At 37.3% G+C, this 19,434-nt stretch overlaps 1 protein-coding gene across 1 annotated transcript in view; it reads left to right on the top strand.

The window, feature by feature from the left end:
* Positions 1-15,867, top strand: part of LOC114228060 (testis-specific gene 10 protein) — a 125,567-nt gene extending 109,700 nt beyond the window's left edge. Inside the window, exon 19 of the mRNA XM_054728460.1 lies at positions 15,545-15,867. Coding sequence (XP_054584435.1) covers positions 15,545-15,569 — 25 coding nt within the window. The 3' untranslated portion in view covers positions 15,570-15,867. The remainder of the gene's footprint in view (positions 1-15,544) is intronic.
* The last annotated feature ends 3,567 nt before the right edge of the window (positions 15,868-19,434 follow it).

Here is a 19,434-nt window from a genome sequence, read left to right as displayed (position 1 = left end):
AATCTTTGTCCAACTCTTTATTTTTAACTTTTTTCAATCACTGCATTTGAAGTATCTCTCTTATATATAGTATAGTATGGATTTGAATTTTGCTTTTTGGGCAATTTTGAAATTCTTTTAAAAAAAATAGGTGAGTTAAGCTCCTTCACATTATTGAGGTGAATGTTAAATTTGGTCTCCATTCTGTTATATCATCTTATGATAATTATGTTTATTATGTGACATTGACTGTATTTCTGAATTTGTTTATACTTCTTTGCTTTTAACATTTGTTTGGATATTCAGGAAGGACTGTGTTTTATTATAGTGGCTACCTTTCTTTTATTTTTAATTTTTATTTATTTTAAAAATATATATTTTATTGATTTTTTACAGAGAGGAAGGGAGAGGGGTAGAGAGTTAGAAACCGATGAGAGAGAAACATCAATCAGCTGCCTCCTGCACACCGCCTACCGGGGATGTACCCGCAACCAAGGTACATGCCCTTGACCAGAATTGAACCTGGGACCCTTCAGTTCGCAGGCCGACGCTCTATCCACTGAGCCAAACCGGTCAGGGCCTTTCTTTTATTTTTAAAGTTTTATTTATTTTTTATCTTTATTTCCTTTTGTTTTAAATTGACTTTATTTGATAACATTGGTTCACAAACCATATAGGTTCTAAGTGTACAACTCAATAAAACATCATCTGAATACTGTTTCATACACCAACAGCCCCAAGAAAAGTCCTTTTTTAATCCACATTTTCCCACCCTTTGCCCACCTTCAACTACCCACAACCTCCCTTTCCCTCTGGCTATCACCATTTTGTTGTTTGCATCTTTGTGATGTATGTTTTTTGCTTAATCCCTTCACCTTCTTTTGTCCAGTTCCCCAAAACCCCTCCCCTCTTACCACTGTCAGTCTGTCCCATGTATCCATGCCTCTGTTTCCATTTTGTTCATCAGTTTATTTTGTTCATTAGATTCCACATATAAGTGAGATCATGTGGTATTTATCTTTCTTTGACTGGCTATTTCACTTAGCATAATAATGTCCAGATCAATTCATGCATGCTGTTACATTAGGTAAGATTTCTTTTTTTTTTTTTAACAGCCACATAGTATTCCATTGTGTAAATGTCCCACAGCTTTTTTTATCCTCTCATTTGCTGATGGGCACTTGGGCTGTTTACCGACCTTGAATATTGTAGATAATGCTGCAATGAACATAAGGGAACATACATTCTTTTTTTTTTTTTAAATGCAGTTTTCTGTGCATCTTTCTAGTCTTTTAAAAAATACATATTTTATTGATTTTTTACAGAGAGGAAGGGAGAGGGAGAGAGAGTTAGAAACATCAATGAGAGAGTAACATTGATCAGCTGCCTCCTGCACACCCCCTACTGGGGATGTGCCCGCAACCAAGGTACATGCAAGGTTGACCACAATCAAACCTGGGACACTTCAGTCTGTAGGCTGACGCTTTATCCACTGAGCCAAACCGGTTAGGGCGGAACATATATTCCTTAGAATTAGTGTTTTGACATTCCTAGGATATATTCCTAGAAGTGGGATCACTGGGTCAAAAGGCAGTTCTATTTTAAATTTCTTGAGGAAATTCCATATTGTTTTCCACACTATACTGTATTCTCACCAACATTGCACTAGGGTTCCCTTTTCTCCACATCCTCACCAGCACTTGTTGTTTGTTGATTTATTGATGGTAGTCAGTCTGATAGGTGTGAGGTAATATCTCATTATGGTTTTAATTTGCATATCGGATTATTAGTGACGTTGAGAATTTTTTCATATGTCTATTGGCCATATCTTATTTGGAAAAGTGTCTATTTTTTTAATTTTAAATCTGTATTGTTGAAAGTATTACAGCTGTCCCTTTTTATTACCCCATTCCCCCCCTCTACCCTCTGCCTCTTCCCCCCTACCCCAGGCCTTCACCACCCTATTTTCTGTGTCCATAGGTAATGCATATATGCATATAAATTCTGTGGTTAATTTCTCCCCATTACCCCTTTCCCCTCTTCCCTCTAAGATTCATCAGTCTATTCCACATTTCCATGCCTCTGATTCTATTTTATTTATCAGTTTATTTTATTCATTAGATTCCTTGTTCATTTATTTTGATTTTTAGATTCAATTATTGTTAGATATGTATTTATTGCCATTTTATTGTTCATATTTTTTATCTTTTTTATTCTTCTTCCTCTTCTTAAAGACTACCCTTCAACATTTTATGTAATACTGGCTTGGTGGTGATGAACTCCTTTAGCTTTTTCTTGTCTGTGAAGCTCTTTATCTGACCTTCAATTCTAAATGATAGCTTTGCTGGCTAGAGTAATCTTGATTGTAGGTCCTTGCTTTTCATCACTTTGGGGATTTTTTGTGTGTGTGTGTGTGTGTTTTTTAATCTTTATTGTTGAGAATATTACAGATGTCCCCTTTTTTACCCCCATTGCCTCCCTCCACCGGGTTCCAGCCCCACCCAAGGCCTTCACGACCCTACTATCTGTGTCCAGATCTTTAGTTAATCTCTTCCCACTCTGCCCCCCTCACTTCCCTCTGAGATTGTCAGTCTGCTCCATGCTCCCGTGCCTCTGATTCCACTTTATTTTGTTTTTGATTTTTAAATTCAATTGTTGATAGCCATGTATGTTGATGTTTTATTGTTCATATTTTTCTCTTCTCCCTCCTCCTCCTTCTTCTCCTCCTTCTCTCAGATAAAGGTAGTCTAGTTTCATCTTTTTGCATGTGTCTGTCCAGTTTTCCCAACACCATTTGTTGAAGAGACTGTCTTTACTCCATTGTATGTTCTCAGCATTGTATGTTCAATATCATCAGGGATATTGGCCTGTAATTTTCTTTCTTTGTAGTATCTTTATCTGGTTTTAGAATTAGGATAATGCTGGCTTCATAAAAAGAGCTTGGAAGTATTCCTTCCTCTTGAAATTTTTTGGAATAATTTGAGGAGGATAGGTGTTAGTTCTTCTTTGAATGTTTGGTAAAATTCTCCTATAAATACACCCAGTCCAGGATTTTTGTTTGCTGGGAGTTTTTAAATTACTGTTTCAATTTTATCAGTTGTTATTGGCCTACTCACATTTTCTGATTGTTCCTAATTGAGTTTTGGAAGATTATAGGTTTCTAGGAATTTGTTCATTTTGCCCAGGTTGTCCAGTTTGTTGGCATAAAGTTGTTCATAGTATTTGCTTACAATCCATTGTATGTCTGATGTTATATCACCTCTTTAATTTCTGATTTTATTTATTTGGGTTCTCTCTTTTTGTTTCTTGATGAGTCTGGCTAGGGGTTCATCAGTCTTGTTTATCTTTTCAAAGAACTAGCTCTTAATTTCATTGATCTTTTATATTGTTTTTTTTTTCTGTCATTTATTTCCACTCTGATCTTTATTATTTCCTGCCTTTTATTTCCTCTGAGCTTTTCTTGCTGCTATGTTTCTAATTCATCTAGTTGTAGAGTTAGTTTATTAGTGCTTTTTCTTATTTCTTGATGTAGACCTGAAATAAATGCTATGGAAATAAATGCTATGCACTTCCCTCTCAGAACTTCTTTTGCCATGTCCCATAGGTTTTGGGTGGTTGTGTGTTTATTTTCATTTGTTTTCAGGAAGTTTGTAATTTCTTGCTGGATCTCATTGGTAAACCATTCATTTTTTAATAACATGCTATTTACCCTCCATGTATTTGAGTTTCTTTATTGTAGTTGATTTCTAACTTCTTGCCATTGTTTTTTGAGAGGATGCTTGATATTATATCAATCTTCTTTAATTTGTATAGACTTGTTTTATGGCCTAACATGTGGTCTATCTTTGAGAATGTTCCTTGTGCGCTTGAGAAGAATGTATATGATATTGCTTTGGGGTGAAATGTTCTGTAAATATCAGTTAGATTCACCTGATCTAGTGTGTCATGTAAGGCCTCTGTTTCCTTGCTGAATTTTTTTCTGAAAAATCTATCCAGTGATTCTCCTACTATGACTGCATTGCTATCAATCTCTCCCTTAATGTCTATCAAGAGATTTTTATGTACTTGGGTGCTCCTGTGTTGGGTGCATATATGTTTACAAGGGTTTTAATTTCTAGTTGAATCATTCCCTTTAGTATTATGTAGTGGCCTTCTTTGTCTCTTGCTATGGCCTTTGTTTTGAAATCTATTTTGTCTGATATGAATATTGCTACCCCAACTTTTTGCCTTTCCATTTGCACAGAATATATTTTTCTGTCCCTTCACTCTCAGTCTATGTATATCTTTTGTTCTGAGGTGTGGCTCTTATAGACAGCATATATATGGGTCATGTTTTCTTATCTATTCAGTTACCCTATGTCTTTTGACTGGAGCATTTAATCCATTTACTTTTAAGGTTATCATTGATAGGTATTTATTACCATTTTTATTTTCTTTATGCCTATGATCCCCCCCTCTCTCTCTCCTTTTCTTCTTAAAGCAGTCCCTTTAACATTTCTTGCATTGCTGTTTTGGTGGTAATATACTCCTTTAACCTATTTTGTCTAGAAAGCTTTTTAATTCACCTTCCATTTTTAATTATAACCTTGCTGGATACAGTAGTCTTGGATTTAGGTTCTTACTTTTCATAACTTTGAATATGTCATGCCAAGTGCTTCTGGCCTGAAGTATTTCTTTTGAAAAGTCAGCTGTCATTCTAATGAAAACTCCTTTGTAGGTAATTTTCTGTCTCTTGCTGCCTTTAAGATTCTTTCTTTGTGTTTAATTGTGTGTAATTTTAATTATGCTGTGTCTAGGTGTGGGTCTCTTTGGGTTCATCTTGATTGGGACTCTCTGTGCCTTCTGAACTTTTGTGACATTTTCCCTCATCTAGTTGGGGAAGTTTTCTGTCTTTGTTTCTTTAAACAGGTTCTCTGTTCCTTGCTCACCTTCTTCCCCTTCTGGTATTCCTATAGTGCGGAAGTTGTTTGGTTCATGTTATCTCAGAGCTCCCTTAAGCTATCTTCCTGCTTTTAAGTTCTTTTTTCTATTTGCTGCTCTAATTTGGTATTTATTTCTACCTTGTCTTCCAAATTGCCAATTCAATCCTTTGCTTCATTCGATATACTTTTAATTTTTCCAGTGTGTTCTTGATGCCAGATACATTATTCTTCATTTCTGTCTGGTTCTGGTTAATGGCTTCTATTTTCTTTCTCATGCTTCTATAGTTCCCACTGAGTCCCTTGTAATTTGTACTAAGCTTCTTAAGCACCTTTAAATTATTACTTTGAACTCTATGTCTAATAGGTTGCTTGCCTCCATTTCATTTAGTTATTTTTCTGAAGATTCCTTTTGAGGGTTGTTTCTTTGTCTTCCTATTTTAGCTTTCTCTTTGTATTTGCTTCTGTGTATTAGATAGAACTGTTATGCCTCGCAGTCTTTGTCAGATGGCCTTATGTAGAAAGTGTCGTGAGGGATCCAGTGGTGCAGTCTCTTTGTTCACCTGAGCTGGATGCTCTAAGAATGCCCCTTGTGTGCATTATTTGGGCTCTCCTGTTATAATTGGGTCTTGATTGTTGATGTCCTATTTGTAGGAGGGATCTCACCTCTGACTTGCTGCCAGTGAGGTTCAACCCTAACATCAACATGCCAGCTCTTGTACAGATGCTAACAAAACAAAATAAGACACAATTGGACCAAACCAAAAATACCATGAAAATCAAGCTACTCAATGCAACAACAGGAAAGACTAAGAAGGAAAAAGAAGAGAAAGCAAAGAAAAAATAAAAAGAATACTAAAAACACATGACCAAAGACTTAGAGAGGATATAAAGAAAAAGGGAGAAAGTAGAAGTTGAAAATATGGCTACATGGAAACAAGGAGGAAACTAAAAGAACTATTATAGGAGGAAAAAATAAAAGAAAATAGAAAATAAATGAAATAATAATAATGAATTTAAAACGTAGTAATAATGGGTATATTTAGCTATAGGTAGGAAAAGTAAAATGGGAAAATGAGAAAAAAGAGAAAAATAAAATAAGAAAAATTAATATTAACAATAAGAATAGACTAAAATAGAATAGAATCAAAGGAAAGAGAAACATTAGATTTATGCAAGAAAAAAATGGACAAACAACAAAAACAAAAAAACAACACACCCACACACACCAAAAAACAAAACCACACACACTTACACACTCAAAAACCTTTGGATCTGCTATTTGTGGAGCTCCCTAGATATTGCCCTGATATTGTTGGTGTGTCTATCCTGGGCCTCTTGGGAGCTTCTCTGGGTATAGGTCAATGTGAGTCACTGCCCCTTTCTGGACCTGGGCAACCTGATTGAGGTCCAAGAGGTTGAAGCCCCTACTAGTCCAGTGGGTAGGGACTCCTTAGCCCAGAGGCTGGGTCTGTCTTAAGTCTCTTGCCTTGATTGTCTCTGTTCTGAGATGTACTACCTTCCCCCATGGTACTGGTCCCACAGGTGTCAGCTGCAGGAGCTTGAGGTCCCACTAGTGTTCACTTAGCTGCATGATATGGGCAGTATCTGCAGCAGGCACACACAGTGTCTGGGTTGTGTCCTTGGGGTACATACATGGCCCAGGGCAGGGTGCTGTGGGTTCAGGCCTGGACCACAACTAGTCTGGATGGTGGCAAGGCTGAGCATCTAGTTGCTGCTGCTCCCCACAGCCTCCTCACAAGGAGGACCTTGTAAATGCTTCAAGATGGCATGGTTTCCAAGCCAGAGCCACACCAGGGGAGTGCCTGTGGCAGTAGCAAGGGCTCTTTGGCCAGGAGAGCCCACCCTGAGACTCCTGCACAATTGGATTGTCACACACACACACACACCCCTGCACATCCACACAATGACCCTCTCACTCACTCACTCACTCACTCACTCACACTCTCTCCCCCACACCTGTCCTGCCAGCCACCATGTAGGAATCCTCCCTTTGCCCATTAAATTTTTTTTTAATTGATTTTAGAGAGGAAGGGAGAAGGAGAGGGAAATAGAAACATCGATGATTAGAGAAAATCCTGTACACCCCCATAAGTGGTCGAGCCCACAACCCAGGCATGTGCCCTAACTGGGAATTGAACTGTGACCTTCTGTTTCATAGGTTGACGCTCAGTTCTGAGCCACACCAGCCAGGCTGTTGCCCTTTTAATTGGGTTGTTGACTTCCTGGAGTTATATAAATTATTTATATATTTTGGAACTTAAGCCCTTATAAGATGTATTATTGGCAAACTAGAGGCCCAGTGCATGAAATTCATGCACGGGGGAGGGGGTCACTCAGCTGGGCCTGCACCCTCTCCAATCTGGGACCCCTCAGGGGATGTCTGACTGCCGGTTTAGGCCCCATCCGGTTTAGGCAGTTGGATATTCCTCTCACAATCCGGGACAGCTGGCTCCTAACCACTTGCCAGCCTACCGGCTTGATCACCACCTAACTGCTCCCCTTCTGGCCTGATGGCCCCCAACTGTTCTCCCCTGCTGGCCTGATGTCCCCCAACTGCCCTCCCCAGCCAGCCTCATGGCCCCCAACTGCCCTCCCCAGCCAGCCTCATGGCCCTCAACTGCCCTCCTCTGCTGGCCTGATAGCTCCAAACGGCCTCTGCCTCGCCCCCCACCACCATGACTTTGTCCGGAAGGAAGTGGGACGTCTGGAAGATGTCCAGTCTCCCTATCAAATTAGCATATTACCCTTTTATTAGTATAGATATGTTCTCCCATACAGAGGGCTCCATTTCATTTTGTTGATGATTTCTTTGCTGTGCAGAAACTTTTTAATTTGATGTAGTCCCATTTGTTTATTGATTTACTAGAGGCCTGGTGCACAAAAATTCATGGACTTGGGGGGTTCCTCAGCCAGCCTGCCCCCTCTTAGAGTCCAGTATCCCTCAGGGGATGTCCTACTAACAGCTTAGGCCTGCTCCCCACCTTAGGCCTCCCTCTGCAGGAGGCGACTGAGCTGATCAGGGAAAGGTGCCGCCCCCATCACACTGTCACTGCTGCTGCTCCTGGCCTCCCTCTGCAGGAGGCAACCAAGCTGATCAGGGGAAGGCGCTGCCCCCATCACTCCACTGCTGCTGCACTGCCGGCTGCCATGGCTGCCGGCCCTCCTTGGCTCTCATGTTATCTTTGAACTGTGACCTTCTGTTTCATAGGTTGACGTATATTGAATGTATATTCTGCTTCTTTATGGTGAAATGCTCTGATGATATGTGGCTTTGTCCAGAAGGACGTTCAAAAAACGTCTGGTCTATCTGGTCTAATTAGCATATTACCCTTTTATTAGTATAGATTGATGAGAACCATTATGAAGGTGTGAGGTGATATTTCATTGTGGTCTTAATTTTCATTTCTCTGATGATTAGTGACATAGAGCATCTTTTTATGTCTATTGGCCATCCGTATGTCCTCTGAAGAAGTTTCTATTGAGATGTTTTGCCCATTTTTAAATTGGATTTTTTTTTTTTAATGGGTTGAGTTGTCTGATTTCCTTATAAGTTTTGGATATTAATCCCTTATCAGCAGTATCATTGGTGAACATATTCTCCCATTCATTGGGTTGGCTTTTCACTTTGTTGATTGTTTCCTTTGCTGTGTAAAAGCTTTTTAGTTTGATGTAGTCCCATTTGTTTATTTTTTCTTTTATTTCCCTTACCCAAGGAGATATGTCAATAAAAAAAAAAAAAAAAAAACAACAACAACACATTGCTATGAGAAATATTTCAGATTTTACTGCCTATGTTTTCTTCTAGGATTTTTATGGCTTTTAGTCTTTCACTTAAGTCTTTATTCCATTTTGAGTTTATTCTTGTGCATGGTGTAAGAAGGTGGTGTAGTTTCATTTTTATTGCATATATCTGTTTAATTTTCGAACACTATTGAATAAACTGTCTCTACTCCATTGTATGTTCTTGCCTCTTTTGTCAAATATTAGTTGACCATAAAGGCATGGCTTTACTTTAGGTTCTATATTCTGCTTTTATGCCAGGACCATGCTGTTTCTAGTACCATGGCCTTGTAGTATAGTTAAATATCGGATTATTCCTCCAACTTTGTTCTCTTTCTCAAGATTTATGATGCTATATGGGATTTTTTTGCAGTTTCATGTTCATTTTTGGAATATTTGTTCTAGATATGTGAAATATGCCATTGTCATCTTGGTAGGAATTGCATAGTTTGCTTTGGGTAGTATAGACATTTTAATGACATTAATTTTTACTATCCATGAACATGGTATATGCTTCCACTTATTTGTATCTTCTTCAGTTTCTTTCTTCAATTGCTTTTAATTTTCCATTGTCATGTCTTTTACACCCTTGGTTAAATTTACTAGTACATACATATTTCTTGATGAAATAGTAAATGGAATTTTTGTTTGTTTGTTTTAGTTTCCCTTTCTGGTAGTTCATTATTGGTGTATAAAATGCAATTGATTTTTGGATATTTATTTTGTATCCTGCTATTTTACTGAATTCATTTATCATTTCTAATAGTGTTTTGGTGGAATCTTAAGGGTTTTCTGTGTACTGTATTACATCACCAGTAAAGAGTGGTTGTTTTAATTTCCAATTTGAATGCCTTTTATTTTTTTTCTTGTCTGATTGCTGTTGCTAGGACTTCCAATACAATGTTGAATGAGAGTGTTGAAAGCAGACATCTCTATCTTGTTCCTTTAGGAAAATGCTTTTAGTTTTTGCCCATTGTATAATGCTGGCTGTGGGATTGTCATATGTGGCCTTTATTATGTTGAGGTATGATCCCTCTATTCCTATTTTGCTAAGAGGTTTTATCGTAAATGGGTACTAGATTTTATCAAATGCTTTTTCTGCATGTATTGGTATGATCATTTGATTTTTATCCTTTTTCTAAATGTTGTGTATCACGTTTATTGATGTGGATATAGTACCAACCTTGTATCCCTGGAATAAATCTCACTGGACCATGGTGTATGATATTTTTAATGTATTACTGGATATGGTTTGCTATTTTGTTGAGGATTTTAGCATTTATGTTCGCCAGGAATATTGGCCTCTAATTTTTTTCTTTTGTAATGTCTTTATCTGGTTTTGGAATTAGGATAATTCTGGCCTCATAAAATGAGCTGGTGAGTATTCTCTCTCTTGAATTTCTTAGAATAGTTTATGAGGTATAGGTATTAATTCTTTTTTGAATGTTTTATAAAATTCACCTATGAAGTCCTCCTGTTCAGAACTTCTGTTTGATGGGAGTTTTATTATTATTATTATTCTTTATTACTGCTTCAGTGGCATCAGGAGTAACCAGCCTATTCAGATTTTCAGATTCTTCCTGATTCAGTTTTTGAAGATTGTATGTTTTTAGGAATAGATCCACTTCATCTAGATTGCCCAATTTGTTGGCATATAGTTGTTTGTTTTCTTACACGTTTTTTTGTATTTCTTTGGTGTCAGTTGTTACTTCTCCTCTTTCATTTCTGAATTTATTTATTTGGGTACTTTCTTTTTTTTTCTTGGAGTCTGGTTAAAGATTCATCAATATTGCTTATCATTTCAAAGAAGCAGCTCTTGGTTTCATTGATATTTTGGGTTCCTTTTTATGACTCTACTTTTAAATTTCTATTTTAATCTTTATTTCTTTCTTTTTACTCACTATAAGCTTCATTTGTTGGTCTTTTTCAAGTTCTTTTAAGTGTAAAGTTTGATTATTTGAGATGTTTCTGATTTCTTGAGATAGGCATGTAATGTTGTGCAATTTCCTCTTAAGACTGCTTTTGCTATGTCCCATAGATTTGGGCTTGTTGATTTTCATTTTCTTTTATTTCAAGGTATCTTAAGAAGTCGTCCTTGATCTCATTTTAACCCATTCATTATATAGTAACATGTTATTTAGTAACTGTGTCTTTGTGTGCTTTTCAGGTTTGGGTTTTTTTTTGGTTTTTTTTTGTTGTTGTTTTTGTGTGTGTGTGTGTGTGTGTGTGTGTGTGATTGATTACTAGCTTCATAACTATAGAGAAGATTCTTAATATGATTTTAATCTTCATAAATTTATTGAGACTTGTTTTGAGACTTGTTTGGTCTGTCCTAGAAAATGTTCCATGTGCCCTTGATAAGAATGTATATTCTGCTGCTTTATGGTGAAATGCTCTGATGGTATCAATTAAATCTATCCCATCTATTATGTCATTGAAGGTCACTGTTTCCATGTTAATTTTCTGTCTGGAAGATGTATATCCTGATGTAATTAGGGTATTAAAATCCCCTACTACGACCATGTTATTGTTGATCTCTCCCTTTATGTCCCTCAAGATTTGCTTTATATATTTAGATGCTTCCATGTTGGGTTCATAAATGTTTACAGGGTTATATCCGCTTGTTGGATTGATCCGTTTACCATTATATTTTCCTTCTTTGTCTCTTATTATAGCCTTTGTTTTAAAGTCTATTTTGTCAGATATAAGTATAGCTACTCCAACTTTTCCCCTTTTTTATTTGCATGACAAATCTTTTTTATTCCTTTACTTTTGCTTTCTGTGTATCTTTCATTCTGAGGTATCTTGTAGAAAACATATACACTCAGTGGCTAGATTATTATGGTCTCTGAACGCATAATAATCTGGCCACTCAGTATATATACTGAGTGGCCAGATTATTATGTGTTTGATAATCATATATATACATGAGGCCCGGTTCATGAATTCGTGCATGGGTGGGGCCTGGCCAGCCTGGCCAGGGGGAGGGGACATGGGCAGTTGGCTGGCCTGCCTGCTGGTCGAACTCCTGGTCAAGGGGACAATTTGCATATTAGCCTTTTGTTATATAGGATATACACTGAGTGGCCAGATTATTATGCATTCAGAGATCATAATAATCTAACCACTCAGTGTATATATGGATCTTGTTTTTGTATCTCTTCAACCACCCAATGACTTTTGATTGAAGCATTTAAGCTATTTTCATTTGAAGTGATTATTGTAAGGTACAAATTTATTGTTATTTTATTCTTTATTATTATGTACCTCTTCTCCTCCTTCTTCTGCTCCTTCTGCTTCTTCTTCATAAAGACACTTTAACATCCTATATAATAATCCTATATAATAAAAGGCTAATATGCAAATCGACCGAATGGCCGGTTGCTATGATGCACACTGACCACCAGGGGGCAGACGCTCAATGCAGGAGCTTCCCACTGGTGGTCAGTGCACCAGAAGCCGGACTCACGGTTGGCAAGCAAAGTGGTGGTGGCGGGAGCCTCTGCTGTCTCCATGGCAACACTAAGGATGTCCGACTGACGGACATCACCCAAGGGCTCCCAGACTGTGAGAGGATGCAGGCCGGGCTCAGGGACCCCCCCACCGAGTGTATGAATTTCATGCACTGGGCCTCTAGTTTATTATAATACTGGTTTAGTGGTAATTATCTACTTTAGCTTTTTCTTGTCTGGGAAACTCATTATTTCTACATCAATTTTAAATGACAGTCTTGTTGGGTAAAGTAGTCTTGGGGGTAGATTCTTACTTTTCATTACAGTTGAGTATTTCATGCCAATCCTTTGTGACCTAAAATTTTTCTGTTGAGAAATGAGCTGACAGTCTTATGGGAGCTCTCTTGTAGGTAACTATCTTTTAGATTATCTCTTTGTCTTTAACTTTTGCTATTTTAATTATTATGTGTCTTGGTGTGGACTTCTCTGGGTTCACCTTGTGTGGGACTTTCTATGTTTCTTGGACTTGTATATTTTTTGTTCATCAGCTTAGGGAAATTTTCAGCCATTATTTCTTCAAATAGGTTTTTGAAACTGCTTTCGCTCTTCTCCTTATCTTACAGATGTTGATAAGCTGCATGTTGTTCCAAAGATTTCTTAAACTGTCCTTATATCAAAAAATGTTTTTGCTCCTTTAATTGGATATGTTCTGCTACCTTGTCTTTTAAATTGCTAATTTTCTTTTCAGCTTTATCCAATCTATTGTTTATTCTTTCCAGTGTATTTTTCATTTCAGATATCAAATTGTTAATTTGCAACTGGTTCTTTTTTATGGTTTCTACATTGTGTTGTTGTTGCTTTAATGCTTGCTATTTCTTTGTTATCAGTAAGTTTCATGAACATCCTTATAACAATCTTTTTGAACTCTTCATCTGGTACAATGCTTGTTTCCATTTCATTTAGCTCTTTTTCTGGACATTACTCTTGTTCTTTCATTTAGGTTTGTCTTTTTATCTTCCCATTTTGTCTGCCTCTTTGTATTTGTTTCTTTGTATTAGGTAGATCTGCTGTCTCCCAATCTTGGTAGGATGGTGTCCTGTGGAACTTAGTGGCACAGTCTCCTTGATCACCTGAGCTGGATACTCCAGTAATATCTCTTGTGTATGTTATGTGAGCTCTTTTGTCATAATTGAGTGTTGAGTTTGCTATGGGCCAGTTTGTGTGTGTGTTTGATCCCCAAGCTTGCTGACTATGAGTATTGATCTTGACCACAGTGTACAAGCTGCTGTGCAGGTGCTGACCACGTGAACCAGAATTTGCCTCAGCAGGATCTGATGCCTACTGAAATCTGCCTTTGGTTATGACACTTGTTAAGCTAATTGGATCCTGCTCTGATGTTGTCTGAATTTGTCCACTGAGTATGTCTATTCTGGTGCCTTTTGGGAGGTACCCTGGTCAGTATCAGACACTGCCTGTGACCTGCCCTGGGCAACCTTTTTAGAGTTACAAAGCAATCACAGTTTGTGACTAACTCTGCTGGGCCTTGGTGTGCGTGATGGATCAATATGTGCACCAAGTCTGGCTTCCACCAATACTGACCCCGGGGGCAGGTCAGCAAATAGCATAAGGGCCCAGAGATCCATCTCTGCCAGCCTTCACCTGCCAGCTGCCTGTTAGGTTCAATCACTAAAAGAGCCTCTAGGTAGGGGTGAGTGGTGTTCACCATATTGATATAGGTTGAAACTCATGCCAATGCTGGGTCTGAGGCCGCTCAGCAAATGTCCCAGGTTATACCAAACCTAGCTACTCCCTGCCAGGTGCCCGTAGACCTTTGTGGTGGGGTGGGGTGGGGTGGTGTCTCAGGGAGTCATCAGGATGAGGATAGAAGATTTTACCCAGGCCCAAACAGACCAAGATTTGGTCATTAGAGGAACGGCTCTTCACCAGTTTGGAATGCAAGGGGGAAAAAATGACCGTGTCCTAGTGCGACCCAACACAGTCTGTCCTAGATCCTGCCCAGACCTCCTCGGCAGGGCGGAGCTGCCTGGCATCATGGGGGTGGGGTCACCTGGAGCCTAGAGAGTGGGGCTAATGTATCTGTTGTGAGAGGAGGCACTGGTCAGTTTCATGGAAAAGTGGGGGGAATGGACCCGCCACAAAGCCACACAACTCAGTCCCTGAGTCAGCTCATACATCTGCACCCTGGCCCAGAAAGATGACTTCTCAGCAGGGAATCCAGAGGATGGGGCTATTGTATCCCCCAGACTGATGCCATAAGGAGAGGAATCCTCCTCTGAGGAAAGATGGCATCTGCAGTGTGGAAGAGGGATTCAGCACAGAGAGCCTGGCGGCTGTCCCTTCAGCTCTCTCCCCAGAGCCATAAACCCCAGTCTGTCCTCATGGGACTCTAGTCTGCTTTGCCCTCCCTCTATTGGTACTCAGGGTGAGTATCTGTGAATAAGATTTTATGTGTTGGCCCTTTAAGACTGTACCTGGTCTGTTTCTTGTCCCTATAGTTTTGCCTTTTCCAGGATATCATAGAAATGGAATCATATCATATGTAGCCTCTAGTGGCTAAATTTCACTCAACATAATATATTTCAGATTTTTTCAGGTTGTTATATGCATCAGATCTTGTTGAATATTCCTTTTACCCACTGAAAAGTTTCCACTGTATGGATCTACAAGTTTTATTTTCCTTTTTACTTAGAAAGAATTATAGACTTACCTGGAGTTATAAAAATAGTTAAAAAGGGAGTTCCCCATATCCTTCCCCCATCTTACAAAGTAATATCTTACAAACCAGGAATTTAACATTGGTAAATTATAGTTAATTTTAACTCATATTCAGTTTTCACTTGTTTTTCCATGTTTTCATTTATGTGTATTTATAGTTTTTTACACACCACCCATATTTCACCACCACAATCAAGACACCTAATTGTTCCATCAGCACCAAGGAACTCACTCTCTCATGATACCACTTTATAGTTAGTCAAAGCACACACACACCCTCCCCCAAGTAAATATTAATTTCTGCTCCACCTCTATAATTCTGTCATTTTGAGAATGTTATATAAATAGAATCACAAACACTAAGTGACTTTTTGTGATTGACTTTTTTTTATGTAACACAATGTCCATGAGATCCATTCAAGTTGTATCTAATAATAGTTGATTCCTTTTTAATATTGAATATGATTCCAAGATATGGATGTATCACAGTTTGTAAACATTGAGCAAAAAAATACATTGTATCTGTTTTTCTTCACAGAAACTGGAGGAAAAATTGTAATTATTGCCAAAGTAATGTTAGAATTTAATTTTGTACATGGTGAAATCGTGGAATTAAAAATGTTAATCTGCATAAATTTTTTTTCTCTCTCATAGGAATCTTTGCTATAGAGATTTCTGACATGCGAAAAGATTCTTCACATCCTTGGGAAAGGTCAAAATGTCAAACTGATTTTTTTGCTATATGATTGCATTTATCTTTTGAATCCTTGACAATGTTAAATGTATATATTAACTTTGTGCCTCTGAATTTCTGTTCTCATGTGCCATATTGCAGTGATCAGAGATGACTTACAAAAACAAAAATGCATGTGGCTCTTTCTACCCATACAGTAATAGTGAGTGTAAAATCCACTTACTTCACTATTGAACACTGTTATGTTAACTATCCGGAGTAAATAAAGAATCTTATAAAAAGAGGGAAAAGTGTTTTTTACAAAACTGATTTCCTTTCCTTTCTTGGTACCTCATATAATTGGATGGTTATTTTTCTTTGTTATTATCCTTTCTTGGCTGGAGAAGTTCTGCCAAAACAGGCACAGTTTGCTGGTACTGGCTTGGGTCCCAATATGCCACGTTGGACCCAGCCGCATGCAAATTCCAGGCCATAATCTGACTTCAAAGCAGCAGATAGTAGGAGTGTGTCAGGATCTTAAATCCATAATATTGTACCACTGATTAACATACATTTCTGCAATTGTGTCTACCCATACTATTTTTAGAAAGGCAGGTGATGCTATATCTGTCAAGAATGTAAGATTTTTAAAATCTGTATTTTTAATAAGTTTTCTTTAAAAACATTAAAGTACTGCAATCAACTTAATTGCCATTTTATTTATTTTTTATTTTTTGCCTGTGGCAGGTGTTTGTTATTTAGAGTAATAAATCCAGTGACCTTTCCTTATTTCCACTAAAATTGCCTAAATCTCTTACCTTTTCTCTCCGTTCATTTTGAATTAAGAGCCTGAACACTACTGCATTTTACTGATATTAGCTATTTGTATTCTTGCCATTTATTTAAAAAATTATATCATTAATAGTATTCATAGTATGTAGACAGTTTCTCATTGTATACAGTAACTATTCAGTATGACTACAGTAACGTAGAATAGGGCCCTGATTTAGGTCTTGTTTAATCATTAACACTGTGATATTTTACCATAAGGCCATGCTACATATTTACTTTAGTTTGATTTTTAAAAACCTTGAGTTTTATTCATCTAGTTCAAGACTCTCATTACAGATTGGTTTAAAAATTGAATAATTTAAAATATGATGTCCTTTTTTAAACATTTTAGACAATAATACACAAAGAGTTATTGGTAAAAAAAGTTTTTGGTGCTAATATTAAATAATGTATTAATAAATATGCCAAATTAACTTTGCTAGGTGATGCAATGACCTAAGCACTATGTCATTACAACATTAATTTTAATCTGTCCACCTCCTAGATGACCTGACAAGAAGCTGGGTGTCACCTGTCACATGTACTTTACATGTTGTATGTGGAGGGCAGTATGTCGGGAAAAGGGCATGAGATAAATAAGAATGAAGTATGTAAACAAATATTTCTATACTTGATTAAAAGTATACTGTACTTGACTTGTGCCATTAATTACAGAATATTTAAAAGGAAAATTATTTGGTAAGTATAAAGGGGCCAATATTATCCAAAGGTAGGGAAACCTCAACTGTATTCTATGTTAAAACTCAAAGAAAATATTTTTTCTTATAGTTATATTTAAGGACATTCATTATTTTAAATCAGAGTCATGTCACATGATATAAATATATATTAGCCTATTGATAAGGTTGAGATCACCTGATGCAATAAAATGCACAATACAAAAATTATACCAAACTTGATAACAAAGAAATCTGAAAAAAGCTCTCGACTTTGAAATGCCATGTTTAATCCAAAACATCCATTCTTGCTGAAGAAAGGGTGTTTTGAAAGAGAATTGTTAACCCACTGAGTTAAATATCTCACAGGCACTAAGTCTCAATACATCTAAACTAAATTCAACAATGTGTCCTCTTGCAGTCTCTACCCTTGTTTCCCACATAGACACTATGTCAGATGCCTGAATCCTTAGCCCAAATGCCATTAGAAGTCACTCCCCTTCTCACTGAACAATTTAGTCAACCTAAATGTCACTTCCTCCTACATATTGAAGAAATTAAATAAGACCTAAATAATGGAAAGACATCTTGTGTTCATGGACTGGGAGCCAAATATTGTTAAGATGGCAATATTCCCCCAAGCCATCTTCAGATTAAATAGAATTCTTTTTGAAATCCCAATGGAGTCCATCTTTTTTTCCCCCACAGAAATGGAAAACCCAATACTAACATTCATATGAAATTTCAAGAAACCCAGAATAGCTCAGTCATGAAACAGAAGAATAAGGTTGGAAGACCCACATTTCCCAATTTCAAAAACTTACTGCTAAGCTACAGTTACCAAAATAGTGTAATACTAACGCAAGGATAAACAAGGATCAATGGAATAGATTGAGAGTCCTGAAATAAACCCATACTTCTATGGTCAATTGATTTCAAGAAGGGTGCCTAGACCATTCATTCACTGGGGGTGCTGGGACAATTGGAAAACCACATGCTAAAGAATGAAGCTGGACCCTTACCACACACCACTTACAAAAATCAACTCAAAATGAAATATATACCTACATTTAAGTGCTAAAACTATTAAGCTATTCAAAGAAAACATACAGGCAAATCTTCATGACCTTGGATTTCATAATTGTTTCTTAAATATGACTTAAATGACAACTTCCAAGATAGATAAATTAGCCTTCATCAGAATTAAAAACCTATGCATCAAAAGACACTACAAAGAAAGTGAATGAAGGACAACCAAATAATGGAAGAAGATATTTGCAAATCATATATCTGGTAATGGTGTAGTATTCAGAATATATAATTTTTATAACCCAACCATAAAAAATGACTCATTTTAAAAATGAGCAAAGGACTTGGGTAGACATTCTCCAAAGAGAATATACTAATGGTTAATAAGCACATGAAAAGACACCCAATGTCATTAGTCATTAGGGCAATTGAGATCAAAGCTATAACATAACCCCTCACATAGTAAGATGGCTAGAATGGAAAATATGACAATAACAAGTATCAATGAGGATGTGGAGAAATTCACACATGGCTGGTAGAAATATAAAATGGTTCGGCCACTGTGGAAAAGTTGGGCAGTTCCTCAGTAAATTAAACATAGAGTTAACATATGACCCAACAATTCAACTAGGTATATACCCAAAAGAACTGAAAATGTGCTCAAACAACACTTGTACAGGAATGTCCATATTAGCTTTAATTGGAGACCACCCACCCAAATGTCCAACAACTGATGGATGGGTCAACACAATGTGTTACATCTCTACGATGGAACATTATTCAGTCATAACCGTGAATGAAGTACAACATGGATAGCCCTTGAACACATTGTGAAAGAATCCAGACACAAAACCCACAGAGTTTGTAATTCCATTCATTTGAAATCTTCAAATAGGCAAATCCATAGAGACAATGCAGATTAGTGGTTGCCAGGGGCAATGGGGCGGGGGGGGGGTGGGGGGGGCGCTGCTTAGTGGGCACAGGGTTTCTATTTGAGTGATGAATAAGTCCTGGAACTAGGTAGTGGGAATAGTTGTGCTGCATTGTGCTACTGAGCTGTACAATATCAAATAGTTAATAAAATGTTAAATTTTGTTATTTTACCACAATTTATGAAAAAGTCACTTTCTCAAAATTTCTCTGACTCCTAGCATTGGTCTGACTGGGTCAGGTTCTCTTGCAAACGTATCTAGTATTTCTCCTTTGAAGGACTTATCACAGTTGTGATTGATTATTTGTGTAATTATTTGTCTAATATCTGTCTTTTCTTCTTTACTATAAAATCCATCAGGGTAAGGGATCATATCTGTCTTCACCATTGTATCTCCTAGGGT

Source organism: Eptesicus fuscus, chromosome 16, assembly GCF_027574615.1.
Source record: "Eptesicus fuscus isolate TK198812 chromosome 16, DD_ASM_mEF_20220401, whole genome shotgun sequence".
NCBI classification, from domain to species: Eukaryota; Metazoa; Chordata; class Mammalia; order Chiroptera; family Vespertilionidae; genus Eptesicus; species Eptesicus fuscus.
Note: the sequence above shows the minus strand (reverse complement) of the source record. Positions and strands in the feature narration are given on the sequence as shown.